We start from the raw sequence: 20,600 nt of genomic DNA on the forward strand, positions 1-20,600 counted from the left end.
CCACAGGGGCATGTCCCCTGTCCTGTAGAGCAGCACTCCACAGGGGCATGTCCCCTGTCCTGTAGAGCAGCACTCCACAGGGGCATGTCCGCTGTCCTGTAGAGCAGCACTCCGCAGGGGCATGTCCCCTGTCCTGTAGAGCAGGACTCTGCAGGGGCATGTCCGCTGTCCTGTAGAGCAGCACTCCGCAGGGGCATGTCCCCTGTCCTGTAGAGCAGCACTCCACAGGGGCATGTCCCCTGTCCTGTAGAGCAGCACTCCACAGGGGCATGTCCGCTGTCCTGTAGAGCAGCACTCCACAGGGGCATGTCCCCTGTCCTGTAGAGCAGGACTCTGCAGGGGCATGTCCGCTGTCCTGTAGAGCAGCACTCCGCAGGGGCATGTCCCCTGTCCTGTAGAGCAGCACTCCACAGGGGCATGTCCCCTGTCCTGTAGAGCAGCACTCCACAGGGGCATGTCCCCTGTCCTGTAGAGCAGCACTCCACAGGGGCATGTCCCCTGTCCTGTAGAGCAGCACTCCACAGGGGCATGTCCCCTGTCCTGTAGAGCAGGACTCTGCAGGGGCATGTCCCCTGTCCTGTAGAGCAGCACTCCACAGGGGCATGTCCCCTGTCCTGTAGAGCAGCACTCCACAGGGGCATGTCCCCTGTCCTGTAGAGCAGCACTCCACAGGGGCATGTCCCCTGTCCTGTAGAGCAGCACTCCACAGGGGCATGTCCCCTGTCCTGTAGAGCAGCACTCCACAGGGGCATGTCCCCTGTCCTGTAGAGCAGCACTCCACAGGGGCAATTGGTTCTATCTCTCCACTCTGAAATGTGAATATTATCCCCCTGCTATCTTTCGCCACTCTTCAAATCTTCCCCTCCAGTTCTCAGTCTCACACGCCTGTTCCCTCCTATTCCCTATAAAAGTTAGAAAGTAAATATGGGCTTGTACTCCTAGCTGATGAGGGTCTGTAGAAGGAGTTTAATTTGGAAACAGTCAATACCCCGACGACTGAGATGAGCTGCTATAATGTAGAGGAGCAGTTAATGTTTCCCTCTGTGCAGTGCCTGATGTAAAACCTACACATAACAGAATGGAAATCATGGCCAATGCAAAGGTAAGATCTGCGTCAAACCACGTTTGGTGCAGAAACGTACAGAAATCTGTGCAGACTTTTTGTTTGTAAACCTGCACCTGTGTGCAGCTACGTAGCTTAAAAGGGTTTTCCAACAGGTTATCAGGATAGGTTATCAGTATCTGATTAGTGGGGGTCACCCGAGACCCCCCAACGATCAGCTGTTTGAGAAGGCGGCGCCGGTGAGCATCACTGCCTTATCGCAGCTTTTCCTAGGCCAGTGACGACACGTTGATCAGTGACATGGCCGAGGAGTAGATCAGCCCCATCGACGTTAATGTTGCTGAGCGTGATACCAAGCACAGCCGCTAAATACAATGTACAGCGCTGTGCATGGTAAGCTTTCTCCATTAGTTAATATAGAAAATGATCAAATTGTTACTTTAAGCATATGGGGATGTCAGTTGACAGAGTTGGCCCTTTGGTTCTAAAATAAGAGATAAACTAAAATTACCCAGTGTACATTAGTAAATCCTCGGAGCTTGATGAGCTGGAATTGATGCAATAATTAGCCAAGATTGCTTTATTAGGTAAATCTAGAGCAGTTAAATGCGGATGTAAGACGGAGCCTCGAAAATCACCGCCGCTCGTTGTTTTTCCATAGGCAATTCCAGACAGACAATGCCGGTAATGAGCTTGATGGTGTAACTTATCGCCTACTGCATGTGGAATCAGGCCAATGTTTGTACTATACATGCTATGGCTGTACCGTACATGATGTGTCAGGGAAGCGGTTATGCCAGCAGCAGATTATCTGTCAGCACCACAGAGATGTCAGCGCAGCCGTTTGCTGAATTTACTGTGATTGACAGTCATTGCGTTTTTTTGTTTTGCACAAGATGTCCAATGTGACAGTCAGTCATGGTGAAGTCGGGAAGATGCATCCCTGCGCTGATCAGAAGCTGGAATCTCCCTATATTATTCTTCATGTACATAGTCGTTGCCATCACACATGGCAGGCACACATAGATAAGGTGGTGTTATACTATTGTGTGACCTCAGAGAGGCGCTCTCTCTGTGTCATAGAACCGAAACCTAACGCAGCTCAGTTTCTGGTAGTGTTTATAAATGGTAACTCCGCCAAAGTTGCAAAAAGAAATATCAAAGTGGTCGTTAAGGATTTTGATATTGAATGCCTATGAATATCAGGCAGTAGGAGGGTACCGGTACCCCCCAACACTGCCGGTTAGCTGTTTAGTTGTAGCTCTGGCACTGGAAGTCCGTGGTAACTGCAGTGCTGCTGCCAGTGAAGTGAATGGAGAGAACCACGCATGCACGGCCTCCTCTCCATGTATGCAAGACGGGGCCATGTTCTCAAGCTAGGAAATAGATCCTCTGGATATGCGATGAATGTCCAGATAGGAATGCCTATTTAATGATTAGAGAAATGTAAATTGACTTAAGGTAAGACCGCTCAGCTCATTTGCACATGCGGACGACTCCCCACCCACCCGTGGGCAGCGGTGCAGCACTTGGCGATCGTAGGAGAGGGGGTCTCACCCCATTCACTTATATGGAAACATGCATCTATGGTCCTTGTTCTTGAGATGAGAGGAAGAGATCCTGTAGATATACAGTCCTGATCAAAAGTTTAAGACCACTTGAAAAATGGCAAAAAATCCTATTTAGCATGGCTGGATCTGAAGGTTCCAAGTAGAGCTTCAACATGCAACAAGAAGAAATGAGAGTGAGACAAAACATTTTTTGAGCATTCAATTAATTGAACATAACGATTAAGCTGAAACAGGCTATTTTTCAGCTGATCCAAATTTTAGGACCACATGCCTTTAAAAGGCTAAATCTGTGCAAAGATGTGGATTCATTGTCATTTTCTGTCAGGTAGTCACACGTTGTGATGGCAAAGGCAAAAAAAACTCCCTTTTTGAACGTGGTCGGGTTGTTGAACTGCATAAGCAGGGTCTCTCACAGTGCGCCATCGCTGCTGAGGTGGGACGCAGTAAGGCAGTCATTTGGAATTTCTTAAATGATCCTGAGGATTATGGAACAAAAAAGTCAAGTGGAAGACCCCAAAAAATTTCACCAGTCAAGACACTGGACGATCCTCGACCCAAATTAAGGCCCTTACTGGTGCTGACTGCAGCCCCATAACCATCAGACGGCATCTGAGACTGAAGGGCTTCAAAAACAAAAAACGTCTTCTAAGACCTCATCTCCTTGAAAGACACAGAACTGCTCGTTTGGACTTTGCAAGAGAGCACCAAACATGGGACATTCAAAGGTGGAAGAAAGTTTTATTCTCTGATGAGAAAAAATGTAACCTTGATGGTCCTGATGGTTTCCAACGTTACTGGCATGACAAGCAGATCCCACCTGAGATGTGGAGGGGGCGCCATAATGGTCTGGGGTGCTTTTTCCTTTAGTGGAACAATGGAGCTTCAGGATGGGCAGGGGCATCAAACGGCTGCTGGCTATGTCCAGATGTTGCAGAGAGCATTCCTCATGACTGAGGGCCCTCGTCTGTGTGGTAACGACCGGCCGTCTTCACCATTTGGAGAAATGTTCCCACTCACCTCATGGAAATGCTTGCATCAAGCATGCAGAAACAAATTTTTGAAGTGATAATCAATAACGGCGGAGCTACTCATTACTGAGTTTGTGTTTGGAAGTTGGATTTCTGTTTTGGGGGGGGGGGGTTAGTTTTTTTTTTTTTTTTGGAGGTGTGGTCCTAAACTTTTGATCAGCTGAAAAACAGCCTGTTTCAGTTTATTCGTTGTTTTCATTAAATTGAATGCTCAAAAAATGTTTTGTCTCACGCCCATTTCTTCTTGTTGCATGTTGAAGCTCTACTTGGAACCTTGTTAAGATCCAGCCATGCTAAATATGATTTTTTGCCATTTTTCAAGTGATCTTAAACTTTTGATCAGGACTGTACCATACATGTCCAGATAGGAATGTTAGTAGACTTGGGGTAAGACTGCATGGTCCATTTTGTCCTGAGGTGGCCAATGGATGCATTGGTGCAGCAGTTGGTGACCACGTGTGGCATGGTTTTGGCAGAGGTTGGTCTTCCGAAATCCCTCACCCATCACCATACACATGCACAATTGACTTGGCTAAGCACATGTGTTCTCAGTTGAGAGTGGGCACTAAGCTGGCATCTGACAGCTCTGGTGGTGGTTTATCTCCCGACAAAAAAAGGGTCTGGCATTGAAATTCAGTGTGCCTGAACCTTCTTTTCCCTGACAACATCTGTCAGAGGCCAATTTTGATCCTATGTGTATGGGATTTTTAATACAGTGATGGAGTCCTGCCCTCTCCCCCAGAGAACAAGGTGTATCAGTGGAGCCCCATACAGCGCTTATCCTTATGTGTAGAGTTAGCTCTAAATGTGTATTTGATATGTGTAATACCTTACATTTACCTGACATGGACATTGGCCAAGGCTTAAAGAGGACCTTTCACAGATTATGACAATGTGAACTAACTATATAGACATGGAGAGTGGCGCCCGGGGATCTTACTGCACTTACTATTATCCCTGGGCGCCGCTCCGTTCTCCCGCTATGCCCTCCAGTATCTTTGCTCACTAAGTTATAGTAGGCGGAGATTTCAGTCACTAAGTTATGGTAGGCGGAGTCTGCCCTTGTTCTGCTGTAGCGCTGGCCAATCGCATTGCAGAGCTCACAGCCTGGGAGAAAATAACCTCCCAGGCTGTGAGCTCAGCGCTACAGCAGAACAAGGGCAGACTCCGCCTACCATAACTTAGTGACTGAAATCTCCGCCTACTATAACTTAGTGAGGGAAGATACCGGAGGGCATAGCGGGAGAACGGAGCGGCGCCCAGGGATAATAATAAGTGCAGTGAGATCCCCGGGCGCCGCTCTCCATGTCTGTATAGTTAGTTCACATTGTCATAATCGGTGAAAGGTCCTCTTTAAAGGTGCCAGTTGGGAGATTACCATTAAGCCTGGAAATTGAGCACGTATGGACAGGTTACACCAGACAAATGGTATAAAATATATTTATAAATCTCCTTTTTCCCTTCAAACAACATATTATAGAACTGTCTGCCTGCAGCCACCACTAGGGGGAGCTCAGTGCATAGGAATTTATACACTTACCATTTATAGTGATGGAAGCTGTAAATAATTTATTTGCACTGAGCTCCCCCTAGTGGTGGCTGCCTGAAAATGCAGTTAGTCTTTATGTGAGGAGCAGGAGAAGCAGTTCGGCCCACAAAAGTTGCTTGGTTTGCCTTCATGGTAGGTACTATACGTCACTGGGAGCAACATTAACTTCCGCAGTCTCAGGATGTTCCATATTTATCCCAGTGGCTCAGGCTCGGTGATAAATTTGGTGCACAGTTCAACACCGTTATCTAATTTTATACCAGCTATTGGTTATCTTACTTTTCAGCCCCCTTGTCGAGCGAACTGCAAAGGATTAGGCTAGGTCTACACGTCGACATTTGTCGCGCGACAAAAAGTCGCGCGACAGATAGGGCGCAACATTTGTCGCGCAACATTTTGTTGCACTAATGTCGCGCAACAATTTTTATAATGGCAGTCTATGGTGTCGCACTGCAACATGCGACACCATAGACTGCCATTATAAAAATTGTCGCGCGACATTAGTGCAACAAAATATCATGTAGATAAAGTTAATACAAGACACTTACTAATGTATTGTAATTGTCCATATTGCCTGCTTTGCTGGCTGGATTCATTGCCCTATCACATTATACACTGCCCATATCTAGTGGTTTACGTCCACCCTGTAATCCAGCAGCAGTGGCCGTGTTTGCGTACTGTAGGAAAAAGTGCCTGCGGCACTGCGGGGTGGTCATAACCATGAAAATGAACATATGACATTCATCATGTAGATAAAGTTAATACAAGGCACTTACTAATGTATTGTGATTGTCCATATTGCCTCCTTTGATTGCTTGATTAATTTTTCCATCACATTATATGCTGCTTGTATCCAGGGTTTACGACCACCCTGTAATCCAACAGCAGTGGCCGTGTTTGTGCTCTATAGGAAAAAGCACCAACCTGTCTGGTGGTCAGGACCATGGCGGCGCACGTAGGCTGGTGCTTTTTCCTATAGTGTGCAAGCACGACCACCGCTACTGGATTGTAGGGTGGTCATAACCATGGAAACAAGCAGTGTATATTGTGATGGGGAAAATAAATCCAGACAGCCTAGAAAGCAGTGTGGAGAATCACATTACATTAGTAAGTGCCTTTTATTAACTTTGTCTACATGATAAATGCCATTTGCGGATGTGAGACAACCCCTTTAAGGGTAGATCCATATGGGGAGAAATTCCTGCAGCAGAATTTGCAATTTGAATTTGTCAATTTTTCTTCAGCAAAATTCACACCAGACCCGCAGAAAATCTGCATTCAGATTTTTCAGCTGTGGATTTTCTATGGATTATCATCAGCATAATGTGACAAGCTGCAGACACATCACAGGTCAATTTTGCAAGGTTTTTTTTTTGTTGCAGCTTGTGGTTGAAAATTCTTAAAATCTCATCCACTTTGCTTCTACTGTAAAATGCTGCAGTCACGTAGGGAAAGGAACATTGCAGCCCTGTACTCCACCCACACTATTGTCCTAATGTCTTGGATGATCCCTAAATGACGGGCCCCCAACTTGGCGACTGTTCCTAACTTGACTAAGTGCAGGGGCCTAAACCTAGTGGGGTTAAAGAGTAGCCAGACAGAAAGAGGGCAAAACCAGAACCGGATCAGAATCCAAACTCTATGTCAAAATCAGGCCAGAGTCCAAACCACAGAGAACCAACACAAGAAACAAACACAGGGTCAAATACCAGACGGGGTCAATGCCAGGAGATAGGAATAGGAATAATCGGCATGTCAGAAGGGGGACAATCCTAAAGTCAGAATACCAGGAATCCAAATAATAGTATAATACATACAGACTAAGAAGATCAATCACAGGCAACTGTGGCCAGCGGAAGCACATGACACTGAGCCTGATTGGCGCCTTCTCCCTGCATCCGCCCCTGCAACTGAGTGATGCCAGCGAGGCAGGTAAGTACATGACAGCTGCGGATTTGCCGCAACACAAAATCGCGGCAGCAAATCCACAGCATATCCCCAAAAGTTAGTACGATTTTTTTCCCCCATAATTCCACTTCAGAAGGTCGGGTGTCAAGAATTTACCCGCTATTTTAGACAGACCAAGTCGGGTCAGCTGCTGGCCACTCTGGGTCATGACTTGGAAGTGGAAAGAGGTAATGATTCCACTTTTCAATTTCCTTGCCAGTTAGAAAGTGATCATGACAAAAAAAAGGCAAAAAAAAAAGTGCAGAGTCCAGAAATAAATATTTGATCCATGTGTGTAAAAAAAAATAAAAGTGCCCGCTCTGCCATGTAAGTAATAGACGGATTGAATTGTTTTCCTTTCCTCTCTAATGGCATGCGTAATTGCTCCAGGTTTTCAGGCGTCCTTCACCCGCACTTATTTCGATTAGTGACTGATGCATTTCCATGGTAACACACAGCAGAGAAAGAACTCGTTGCTAGAGTGTGGGCACAGAGAGATGTGCTCCTTATTCTGAGCTTACAACTTGTGTAAAATAACACATTCCTCCTTCCTTCTTCTGGCTTCCCCCCCCCCCCCCCCCCATTCCTGTACGAAAAAAAAAAAAAAAAAAGCAAAAGGAAGGAACCTTGCACCTCATGCGCTCTGCTGTATTTTTTCCATTATTCATTTTTATAATTTTGGGGTATTTTTTTTTTAATTGCATTTTGCAAAAAAACAAAAGGAGCAAAAAACATTTTTTGGCGTGGATTTTACAGGACTTACAAAGTTTAATCTACAGAATGTGGAAATATAAGGCATGAAGTGATGTGAGCGGCACTGGGGGAGAGAGAGAGGTGATCTCTTGGCATGTTGGGTCCGGACATCTCCGTGTGAGATGGTCACATCTAGCTTGGAAACTATGGCAGACAGTTCAAAATTCAAGAAGAAAGTGCATTTTGGAGGTACTGTAGGATGTGTATATGTCTTTTACGTCTTTTTGTAGACCATGAACACCTACAGGGAGATGTGAGGAGGAAACAGACCACATTCCTGGTGGGATAATGTTTTGTATTTTACATATATTATTTTAAATTTTTTTATGTTTGTGTAATTTTATTTTATTTTACCTTTATTTTATTCTTGTTCTGATTTTTTTGGATTGCACATGATGGTTCTGGTTTCCCTGTTTTATAGGACAGGTTGTTTATTATTTTTAGCATTTGGTATGTTTTATATTACATTGTGTATTATTTACGGTATTTATTTTCCTTTTTACTTAGATGCTATGCACTTTGTTTCCTGAGCCGGTGCTTTTGTTTTGCATGGTTTTTTTTTGTTTTGTTTTTTTTCCTTTGCTAGTTATATGACTATTTGCCTGTGTGAATGAAATCCGGAGCAGACAGACAACTGTCACTGGCGCTGAGGATTCGATAAATAGATTATACCTATATGTCTCTGTTGCTGTCATTCACAGCACACACGGATTGTGCATTGATATGAGGAGCAGTAAATTTGATTGCACTAGGACTAGGGTGGGTGGGGGGTGTCATTGTTAATCTCTGTGTGCTTTATGAACCGCACATGGTTGGAGTTCTCCCGGACTCCATACTCTCTTGTTGTTGTTGTTTTTTGTTGTTTTTTTTTCTCTAAAGTTCTGAATGGGTTAATAATTGTCTTGGAGGCAACCAGTGAGCCTACTGTATTGTATATAGACATTGCTACTTTTTTATTTTATTTATTTTTTCAAAAGTTCTGAATGGGTTAATAATGGTCTTGGAGGCAACCAGTGTGCATACTGTATATAGACATTGCTACCTTTGACTGTTCAGCTTTTTGGGGACTACAAGCCTCAGCAAGTCCTGCCATCCACAACAGTGAAGAGCAGCAAGCAAGACAGAGAGTGAGTGTAGATTCAGAATAGGAGTTGCTCTCTTAGTGGGAGGATAGGAATTGAAACGTTGGGGGCAATAGGAAACTAAGCACAACATTTCTTTTGTGTGTTCTGATGCAGATTATGGATTTTGCATTTAATTTTGCACACTCACTCTTTGCAGCTTCTTTGTAGTGCAAGGTCCTATTATAACTATATATGAATTTTGAGTTGCTTTTATGCTTTTTGTGTGGGTTCCTTTCAGCTTTTATCGCTATTGAAGTCTGGAAAACAAGGGGCTGTGCCTTTTAATCTGCAGTCTCATGCCTTGCTTCCCGTTTAGTAATTAAAGGCTTGGGCACATAATTGTAGGCCACCGAAAGACAGTGGCTTATAGATGAGCCTGCTGCAAGGGTCTTCTCTAAAGGGTGCTTGGAAATTTGAGCAGTAGGTCAAATTTTGTGCTAAAATATCCTTTTTATTTGTCAAAATCACGTTGGTGTAGGCATTTTGGTTGGTCTTTTAAATACGGAAGTAATACCAATCCCCTATCCGTGTTTTAAACGTCAGTGGGTGTTTTCTATCCAAACAAAATGGATAAAGTGCTGCATGCTGCGTTTTTAAAATGCATGCATATCTTTTACTGTACCTCCATGTGAATGGCTCCATAGGGTAACAATATGCTTTCTGGAAAGCAGCCTGAGGTTGCAGAACCCCATCTGTTTTTATTTCATCATGGTATTATGTTAACATGACAGTGAAAAACAGGACATGTCCTATTTTTGGCCATTTTCACAGTTAGGTGGCCCCACTGAAATCAATAGGCTTGGTTTTAACAGCTGTTTAGACAGAAGTGCACCCGCCTAACGGCTGTTTAAAATGGGTACACTATGTAAAAAATGGGCCTTTCCAGGTTAAAAAAAATAACTCACTACCTGCACGCAGGGGAACACCTACTCCACACTCGAGGTAACAGAACCTTAAAGGGGTTTTGTCACTTTAGCAAGTGGCATTTATCATGTAGAGAAAGTTAATACAAGGCACTTACTAATGTATTGTGAGTGTCCATCTTGCCTCCTTTGCTGGCTGGATTCATTTTTCCATCACATTGGTTCCTTTGTTACGACCACCCTGAAATCCAGCAGCGGTGGTCGTGCTTGCACACTATAATAAAAAGCACCGACCTCTCTGGGAACCAGGACCATGGGAGTGCCCATAGGCTGGTGCCTTTTTTTTTTTTATAGTATACAAGCATGGCCAACACTGCTGGATTTAAGGAAGCGAGCAGTGTATAATGTGAGGGGAAAATGAATCCAGCCAGCAAAGGAGGCAATATGGAGAATCACAATACATTAGTAAGTGGCTTGTATTAACTTTCTGTGCATGATAAATGCTATTTGCTAAAGTGACAAAACCCTTTTAGGCTCCCAGCAGGCATTAAAAATACTGGGAGACACTATTTGGGACATTCTTTATACTGGGAGCCACTGATCGTGGCACTAATGGGGCATTAACAATACTGGGGGTGACTAATGGGGGCATTCTTTATGCTGGGGGACACTAATGGGACATTAATAATACCAGGGGTGCAATAATTATACTGGGGGGTACTAATGGGACATTATTAATGCTCAGGAGCATTAATACTAGGGACACTAATGGGGCATTAATCATACTAGGGGCACTATGGGGGTCATTAGATATCCAGGGGGCATTAATGGGAGCATTAATCATACTAGGGGAACTATGGGGGTCATTAGATATCCAGGGGGCACTAATGGGACATTATTAATGCTCAGAAGCATTAATACTAGGGACACTAATGGGGCATTAATCATACTAGGGGCACTATGGGGGTCATTAGATATCCAGGGGGCACTAATGGGAGCATTATTCATATTAGGGGTACTATGGGGGTCATTAGATATCCAAGGGGCACTAATGGGAGCATTAATCATACTAGGGGCACTATGGGGGTCATTAGATATCCAGGGGGCACTAATGGGAGCATTAATCATACTAGGGGCACTATGTTGGGGTATTTGATGTCCAAGGGGCACTAATGGTAGCATTAATAATACTGGTAGCACTGAGGCATTAATCATACTGGGGGGCTCTAATGAGACATTAATAATACTGGGGTGCCTCCATGGGGGCATTAAAAGTACTGGGGGCACTAAGAGGGCATTGATCATACTGGGGGCACAATGGGGTCATTTTAAAGCTCTGCAGGGATTTTGTAGAAAAAATAAATAAAAACCTAATGAATTTTTAATGGCCGTGGCTCTAGAGCCCCCCAAAAATGGATGCAAAACAGCCATAAAAAAATGTGTAGACTGCTAGAAAATGGATGCAAAATGGCCATGAAAAGCAGTGTGTCCGTTTTTAAATGTAGCCGTGTACAGTAGAATTTGTTGGTCGGCATTTGAAGTTTTGATTGTGCAGAACTTCAAGACAGTCTGGAAACACAAAAGACCAGTGACAGAAGATACAAAACAGATAGTAGATTTTAGGTTAAAATGGATACGGCTTAAGCCACCCCCACCATTCCAGTGCCCCTGGTACATTGGAATCGGCGACCAAATAAAACGTGATACCTCAAGTGCACAAAAATCGAACACGCTTTTTTTGAATCAGTTCTTTTCCATAAGCTTTAGAGGGGAGTCCGTCCTGGTGGCTGTCCTCTATGACTTCCGTATGCCTTAAAGAGCACCTGTCAGCAGGATCGGCCCTATAAAAATAAGCACTGTCTGTTAGGGTCGATCCTGCTTATTAAACCTATACCTGAATTAAACATAGTTTTTAAATATTTTTGGTGATGCTATTTTTAATTTTCCATGTCCCTATCTATATTTAAAAAAAAATCCTGTAGATTTCCCACTGGCCACTAGACGCCACTTCTAGGTCTGTAGAGGTCACTTTTCAGCAATCCTCTCATTGTCATCACTGGCAGGATTGCAATGACACTATATCACATCCTTATAAATAGCACTGGATTCACCATAAGTGATGGACACAGCTCACCTCCTCTCCCTCCCTGCACAGTGATCTCTGCACAGGGCACAGAGCATGCCCACAACACTCTCCCATAGACATCAATGAACCTCTCCCATCTAGTGTGTCTGTGGCCCATGTGGCTGCTGTAAAGTGTATTTCTACTTGCTGTTAGCTGAAGCAGGACGGCTGCCCCTATAATCGTCTACAGAAAACAGAATTAAAAACAAATCTGCAATCATAAATCAAAAACTGTTTAGAAAATGGAATATCTTTCCCTCTCTGGTTTTAATTAGTAAAATAAATAGGTGATATTCCCTTTTAAAGAGGATCTATCACCTCACCTGACATGTCTATTATAAATAATTGTATTTCCCATGTAATAACAATTCTGGAGCATCTATTCGTATGACTCTATGTTGTGCCATTCCTGTATTATTCCTACTAGAATTGTATACTAAAGTGTTACCAGAGGGTGCGTTCCTGCACAGTATGACACTATCCAATCGGTGCTGCCAGTGTCTGTGCAGGGACATAGCAGACTACTAGCAGTTCATTCACAACTTCCAGTAGGAGCAATAGAGGAATAACACAGCGTAGGTCATAAGAATAGAATATTATTTATATTGATCCTGAGGTACATTCTGTATTATACTCCAGAGCTGCACTCACTATTCTGCTGGTGAAGTCACTCTGTACATACATTACTTATCCTGTACTGATCCTGAGTTACATCCTGTATTATACTCCACAGCTGAATTTTCAGCCTGATTATCTCAGGTGAGAGACCCTCCCCCTCCTCTCTACAAAAGTAACTCACAGTGTATCTGAAACAGTCATGAGTAAGGGCTAAGATTGCATTGTGCCCGAAACATGTAGACTCTGCTTTCTGTACCTGGATTTTATACAGAATTTTCAATAAAGAAGCCTTGGATTACCACAAGTACAAGCTGGACAAAATCTCTTTTCCTCTATACTCCAGAGCTGCACTCACTATTCTGCTGGTGGAGTCACTGTGTACATACATTACTTATCCTGCACTGATCCTGAGTTACATCCTGTATTATACTCCAGAGCTGCACTCACTATTCTGCTGGTGGAGTCACTGTGTACATACATTACATTACTTATCCTGTACTGATCCTGAGTTACATCCTGTATTATACTCCAGAGCTGCACTCTGCTCACTTTAGACCTGACATCTGCGAGTTTTTACTGCTCATCCTATGTCTTGCACTATTTGCATTCAGAGATGTCCCCTTTACTTCAGGCTCTGCACAGTAAGTTGATGCCAGCTGCTTCCCTGCATTATAAGGGCACAGCTAAGGCTACTTTCACACTTGCGCTTGATCGGATCCGTTCTGAACGGATCCGATCATATTAATGCAGACGGAGGCACCGTTCAGTACGGATCCGTCTGCATTAATAACTTAGAAAAATTTCTAAGTGTGAAAGTAGCCTGAGCGGATCCGTTCAGACTTTCAATGTAAAGTCAATGGGGGACGGATCCGCTTGAAGATTGAGCCATATGGTGTCATCTTCAAGCGGATCCGTCCCCATTGACTTCCATTATAAGTCTGAACGGATCCGCTCGCCTCCGCACGGCCAGGCGGACACCCGAACGCTGCAAGCAGCGTTCAGCTGTCCGCCTGTCCGTGCGGAGGCGAGCGGAGGCTGAACGCCGCCAGACTGATGCAGTCTGAGCGGATCCGCTCCATTCAGACTGCATCAGGGCTGGACGGAGGCGTTCGGGTCCGCTTGTGAGCCCCTTCAAACGGAGCTCACGAGCGGACAGCCGAACGCTAGTGTGAAAGTAGCCTAAGGCTACTTTCACACTTGCGTTTGGGGTTCTGCTTGTGAGATTCGTTTGAGGGCTCTCACAAGCGGCCCCAAACGGATCCGTACATCCCCAATGCATTCTGAATGGATAAGGATCCGCTCAGAATGCATCAGTTTGGCTCCGTTCCGCCTCCATTCCGTTCAGGAGGTGGACACCAAAACTCTGCTTGCAGCGTTTTGGTGTCCGCCTGGCCGTGCGGAGCCAAACGGATCCGTCCTGAATTACAATGTAAGTCAATGGGGACGGATCCGTTTGACGTTGACACAATATGGTGCAATTGCAAACGGATCCGTCCCCCATTGACTTTCAATGTAAAGTCAGGACGGATCCGTCTGACTAACAATAAGGCCCCCTGCACACGGCCGTGTTTCACAGCCGTGTGCGGGCCGTGGAACCGCGGCCTGGATCCCTCCTGAGAGCAGGAGCGCACGGCGTCACTGGTTGCTATGACGCCGTGCGCTCCCTGCTGCCGGCACAGTACAGTAATACACTGGTATAGATCGTACCAGTGTATTACTGTACTGTGCCGGCAGCAGGGAGCGCACGGCGTCATAGCAACCAGTGACGCCGTGCGCTCCTGCTCTCAGGAGGGATCCAGGCCGCGGTTCCACGGCCCGCACACGGCTGTGAAACACGGCCGTGTGCAGGGGGCCTTAGACTTATACTTTTTTCAGAAATATAATGCAGACGGATCCGTTCTGAACGGATACCATTGTTTGCATTTTAGGTGCGGATCCGTCTCTGCAGACACCAGACGGATCCGCACCGAACGCAAGTGTGAAAGTAGCCTAAGCTGTTAGGAGTGTTTTTTGAGGGCAGGCTTGCTGAATGTTTCCATCAAACGTTGCTCAAATTTAAAACCAATCGAAAGTGCTGCAGCGTGTGATTGGATTTCATCCGTCGCCATTCACTTCTGAGCTCCAGCTGGCCACATGAAAAATAATTTTTATTTTACCAAGCAGAAAGCCATTACTGGAATGTATCATTTATTCTGCTGCTTTCTGTCACTTTGCTCCACTCTCCGGCTGCAGGTTTGGTTTTGTGACAAAATACTGGACTGTGACAGATTTTAATTCTATCTGGCACCAGTCCGAACACAGACATCTAACATACAGACCCGCGGAAGGCGATTTGTAATTAATTTTTGCTTGTTAATTAGCTCAATGGTTTGCAGTATATTGCTTGCAGTTTGGTGGAATGATACATATAGGAAATCAATAGGAGCGTTGTGTGCCGACTGCCCTGCCAGACGCATCACTTCAGAAATTGTGCCTTGTTTAATGTATTACATTGATCGCTCACTAATTTGATAGGGCAAAGGACATAATAAATATTAATTACAGGAGGTTTACGGCAAATAACTCGGTTCTACAGGTTGTATTTTAACCTGACCTGACATTACATACATATATGTATAAGAGGGGAACATAAGGAGCAGATAGGGAAGGTTCTCAGAGAGGCAGTGGTTGTGTAAAATGCGGTCAAATTGTACGTTTACAGTGTTTTATGTGCCTGTTCTAATGTGGAAAACTGAGAATCATATGAGATAGATATGAGAGAGGGAGATCTGAGAGAGATAGATAGTTATGAGATGGATATATAGATAGAGAGAGAGATATGTGAGAGATATGACATAGATAGATATACAAATATGAGATAAATATTAAATAGATAGATACAATAGATATATACGTTAGATGGATTGATACGGTAGTAAGATATATGTGCTATATGGATGGATAGATGGACAGGTGCATAGAGGATATGTGATCAAAAATACATATTAAGGCCTCATGCACACGACCGTTATTTTGGTCCGCATCCGAGCCGCAGTTTTTGGGGCTCGGATGCGGAACCATTCACTTCAATGGGGCCGCATAAGATGCGGACAGCACTCCGTGTGCCATCCGCATCTATTGCTCCGTTCCGTGGTCCACAAATAATATATAACCTGTCCTATTCTTGTCTGTTTATATTAATGACTGTCCGTGCCGTTCCGCAAATTGCGGAACGCACACGGACGCCATCCGTGTTTTGTGGATCCACAATTTGCGGACCGCAAAACACATAACAGTCGTGCGCATGTAGCCTAACTAGATGGATGGAGGGAGTAGATGGATAGATACAGTAGATAGATATATGTGAGCTAGATAGATACATAAATAGCCTAAATATCAGATTGATAGATAATTAGAGATTGAGATGATAGATCTGTTTTATATATTATATTTATGCACAAAGATATATAATTATAATACGACATTTGACGAGGTAATGATGTTAATTGGTTTCAGAATTTTCCTTTTTCCTTTTCAAGAAACGCGGACAGACAGGACGAAAAAATTGTTTCGACACTACACTGTTGGGTCCTATGACAGTTTTGATGCTTCCAGGTAAGACCTTTTACTTTAGTACCTTTTCCCTGTGTCTTGTCACCCACACAGATCAGATTCATAGTGATTGTTGTCTATAGGGGTTTTCTGACTTTCATGGCCTCTCCATGGAACTGTATGTGTATTATGGATCGATTGGACAGTATGTGTCTGCTAGGGGAGGATCCCATCCATCAGAACCTCCAACTGTTGGATCTGGGGTCCCACTTCCATTTGGCTTTAGAAGTCAGATGCCATCATGGGACTCTGTTCTCTGGATAGGTGGGGGTTCCCAGCATGCGGCCCCCACCCAACTATCAGATGTTAATGCAGCCAAACTGTAACTGCTCTTCCTCCTGACCTTTCTGTGCACATCCACCTTATTCTTATTGTATAGAGAGGAGTAAGTCACTGGCACACACCTGTGGTGAGCTAATCTAATGCCCAAATCCCTTTTCTCTGACTTAGGGCTCATGCACATGAACATATTTTTTGTCCACGTCCGATCCGCTTTTTTTTGCGGGTCGAATGCAGACCCATTCACTTCAATGGGGCCGCAAAAGATGCGGACAGAAGACCGTGTGCTGTCCGCATCCGTTCCACTGCACCCGCAAAAATATATAACATGTGCTATTCTTGTCCACATTGCTGATAAAGATAGGACTGTGGACTGTTCTATAGAGGGCCGGATATTCGTTCCTCAAAATGCAGAATGGGCATTGTCTGTACCCGTGTTCGGTGGATCCACAATTTGCGGACTGCAAAACAGGCAATGGTCGTGTCTTAGCATCCGTTATACATGAGACAGTCAGCCGGTCCTTCTGTTATTGGCATGCTTTGTCGCTCATATATACATCAGACTTCCATTTTTCATCAGACCTCAGGTCAGACCCTCATCAGACACCCATTATTCATTAGACCTCAGATCAGACCCCAAAATGAGACCACTCCACTTTTTCCGGGTCCCGCAGTGTACTGTGACCTGACGTGCACCGTGTCAGGTGATAGTGTGCGCCTATGTCCTGTCGCGGTGCACGGTTAGGACGCCACAGCGGGATCCTGAAGACAAGGGGAGGTGAGTACAGCGAGCGCAGAGCTGCCCATAATGGAAACGGTCATTAGCATTCAGACTATGAGACACACAGCCACTTTTCCCCCATTTTTGGGGGTGGGGGGAAAGTGTGTCTTATATTCCGAAAAATATGGTAACTTACCAGCTTCTGCAGAGAAACACAGCAGCTTTTTGGACAAATTAACTGAGGTGATACACTCATCGATTTTTATTCCAGTCTCGTATATTTGCATTTCTCATTGATTTATCTTAAACTCAATTTTATCAGTATGACATAATTCCTGATCTTCATTAAATATCACTTTGCTTTACCTTTTCTCTAGCTCTCCACCTTTACCATCTTATACATTTTCTCTGCCAGCTTCCATTTTTAAAGGGGTTGTCTGAGATTTCTCAGACCTAACCCCTGGATAGGTCGTCAATATCTGATTGGTTCGGTTCCGACTCCTGGCACCCCTGCGACCTCTTCCTACACCAATGACGTCCCATTCATTGATCACATGACCTAGGCACAGCTCAATCCTGTTCAAGTGAATGAGCTTGGGCTGCAATACCAAGGACAGCTGCTATACAATGTACGGCGCAATGCTTAGTAAACTGGAAGCCGCAGCGCTCAGCCGAGCGCAGTAGCCCCTTTAAACAGCTGATGGGAGGGAGTGCCAGGATTCAGACCCCCCACTGATCAGATATTGATTACCTATCCTGAGGATAGGCCATAAATATCAAAATCTTGGACAACCCATTTATTTCCTTAAAAAGGTCACGTATTCCAGGAGTTCACTGTACCCTCGATTTTGTCTTCACATTGCCTTTATATAATACATGCATGTAAATGTATGCAGATGTCTTAGTAGTTAATGAATAGCGCACATGATGGTCTTTGTTTGCGGTTTAACAGACTATTTTATATAAGAGAGGGTGATGGTAGTTTTATTTGGTGGGTTGTGGTCTGCAGCCCTTTCATTGTCATGCTGTTGGTTTTTAATGAAGCTTTTTTTGTGATATTAAAGGGAGTCTTTCAGCAGGGGTTATCTCCTTTAAAACTGCTGACAGCTCTAGAGGCTGTGGAGCAGCTTAATGCAGAGGGCATTTCAGCATAGCGTGTTAAAACATATATTTCTGACCTATGCAACAACTATGAATAGCATCCTATGATTTTAAGGGAGTCTGTCAGCAGTGTTAACCATACAACACTGCTGACAGCACTAGGAAGGAACTGGGGTAAGCAGTATAAACATATCTTTTGTGGATCTTTTATCATCAGGAGCAGTGTGAATATAAAGTTTTATTCTGCCAGGTTCTGCTCCTGCAAGTGCCCAGAAGGCAGAGCTTTACTGTGAACTGCTCTTTGCTTCGAGCATCTTCTCAGCCTCCCCCTCTATTGTGAGTGACAGCTGTAATGGTCGCTTTTGGATGCTAAAGCTGCCAAAATTGAGGCGAGGGGGCTATGAAGTAGCTCAGTGCGGAAAGCACTTCAGAGTGAAGCTCAGCCTCCTGGGCATTTGCAGGAGCAGAACCTGGCAGTATAAAACTTTATAATTACACTATGCCTGATAAAAAAAGCTCCACAAAAAATATGTTTATACTGTTCTTTCTGAATTTTACCTGGCACTGTCAGCAGTTTAGCCTGGCCAAAGCTGCAGACGGATGCTCGTTACCTGATTTCCCCATCACCCATCTGGTGGTGCCATCAGTTTTGTGCTGTCAAAACTGCTGACGGACTACTTTTAAGTTCTGATTGGGCATATACTTGTTGATTTTTCAGAAGTGGCAGTCATGGGATTACAGGTGGCCACAGCTCTACAGCTGATTTTTGGCTGCTCTGCAGTGCTTCATGTATTTATTTATTTTATATATATATATATAAAAATAGGCTCCAAATTATGCGATAATGCATTTCTTGTCCAAAACACCTGCATAGATAAAAAAATAATACTGATTTGGCTGCCTGCATCCACCACTAGGGGGAGCTTATGGCATGTTTCTTTTTCTAACTAAATAATAAAGCTCCCTCTAGTGGTGGCTGCACAGAATTGTATTCTGACTACTATAAAGTTATGTGTGCATTCACCTTGAGGCAGGTTCTTGTGTAGTCTTCTCGCTTATCACTGGTGACTACCCCCCTCTTATCTATCGGGTTGCTCTTACGTTTCCCCTATTATAGATGGACATTTTCCTGCTGCAGTTTTCTTTCTTGGGTGGAGCATAGCAGTGGTTGCATATCAGATTAGCGTAGTTGAAAAAAAAAAAAAAGGAAAAACCCCATTGGCCACGTTTGCCAGTGGGTCACTACTGCGGCCAGTGATAGGCTAGGCAATCATCTCCTTTGTTTCGAGCGGGACCAGTAAGTACAGACCAGCAGGCAACCCTGCCAACATCAGAATGGGAGCAAGGGGGATCAGTGAGGGTAAGGCCCCTTGCAGACGAGCGTGTCCAGATACGTTCCGGATGCGTTCAGTGATAACTGCGCGATTTCTCAGGCAAAGTAATTCAGTTTTGCCTGCGATCGCGTTCAGTTGATTATTTTTGATCGCTCGGGTTTAATGCCATTTAATGCGCTTTGCACGCGGGTGCTAAAAAACTGAATGTATACAAACAACATCTATTAGCAAACATGCGTGAAAAACGCATCGCATCCGCACTTGCTTGCGGATGTGATACGATTTTCACGCAGCTCCATTCACTTCTACATGGCCAGCGTTACGTGAAACTTGCAGAATATAGAACATGCTGCAATTTTCACGCAACCTACAAATGATGCGTGAAAACCAACGCACATGTACACAGCCCCATTGAAATGAATAGGTCCGGATTCCGTGCGGGCGCAATGCGTTCACATCACACATTGCACCCGCGTGTTATACTCGCTCGTCTGCAAGGGGCCTGAGTGCTTTGGTAAAAAAAATATGGTACCAGCTGGAACACCCTTTAAAATTTAAGGAAAGTCTTCCCTTTAAAGACAATTTTCCCATAATCTAGCCTGCTATGCTTTCCTTATGACTGTCACCCATGTTTTCCAATCTATTCCTAGTTAAACATCTCTCTTTATTTTTGGCTCTATTTTTCCCCCCATTGAATTAAGTTTTTCCCCCCACCTCCTCCGTCGTTGTCACCAGGCTGAATGCTGCACTGATTTCTCCCTGTACTGCTCTGCATAATTACTCATAATTAGTAGTGTGGGCTGACTGACTATTGATCTTACAAGATTTTAGCATCTGCTCTGCAGACAGTGCACTTCAGCAGAACACGGTGTAATCTCCGCAGCTCGTACCTGTCTTCCGATCACTGCTACCCGCTGACCCAGCCGTCAATCT

General features: G+C 44.5%; 1 protein-coding gene across 5 annotated transcripts in view; it reads left to right on the forward strand.

Annotated features, from left to right (window-relative positions):
* Nucleotides 1-20,600, forward strand: part of SHANK2 (SH3 and multiple ankyrin repeat domains 2) — a 531,815-nt gene that overhangs the window by 308,720 nt on the left and 202,495 nt on the right. For all 5 annotated transcript variants that reach the window (XM_044270326.1, XM_044270322.1, XM_044270325.1 and 2 more), the window contains exon 14: nt 16,160-16,235. In XM_044270326.1, coding sequence (XP_044126261.1) covers nt 16,160-16,235 — 76 coding nt within the window. The remainder of the gene's footprint in view (nt 1-16,159; nt 16,236-20,600) is intronic.

Source organism: Bufo gargarizans, chromosome 10 (genome assembly GCF_014858855.1).
Source record: "Bufo gargarizans isolate SCDJY-AF-19 chromosome 10, ASM1485885v1, whole genome shotgun sequence".
NCBI classification, from domain to species: domain Eukaryota; kingdom Metazoa; phylum Chordata; class Amphibia; order Anura; family Bufonidae; genus Bufo; species Bufo gargarizans.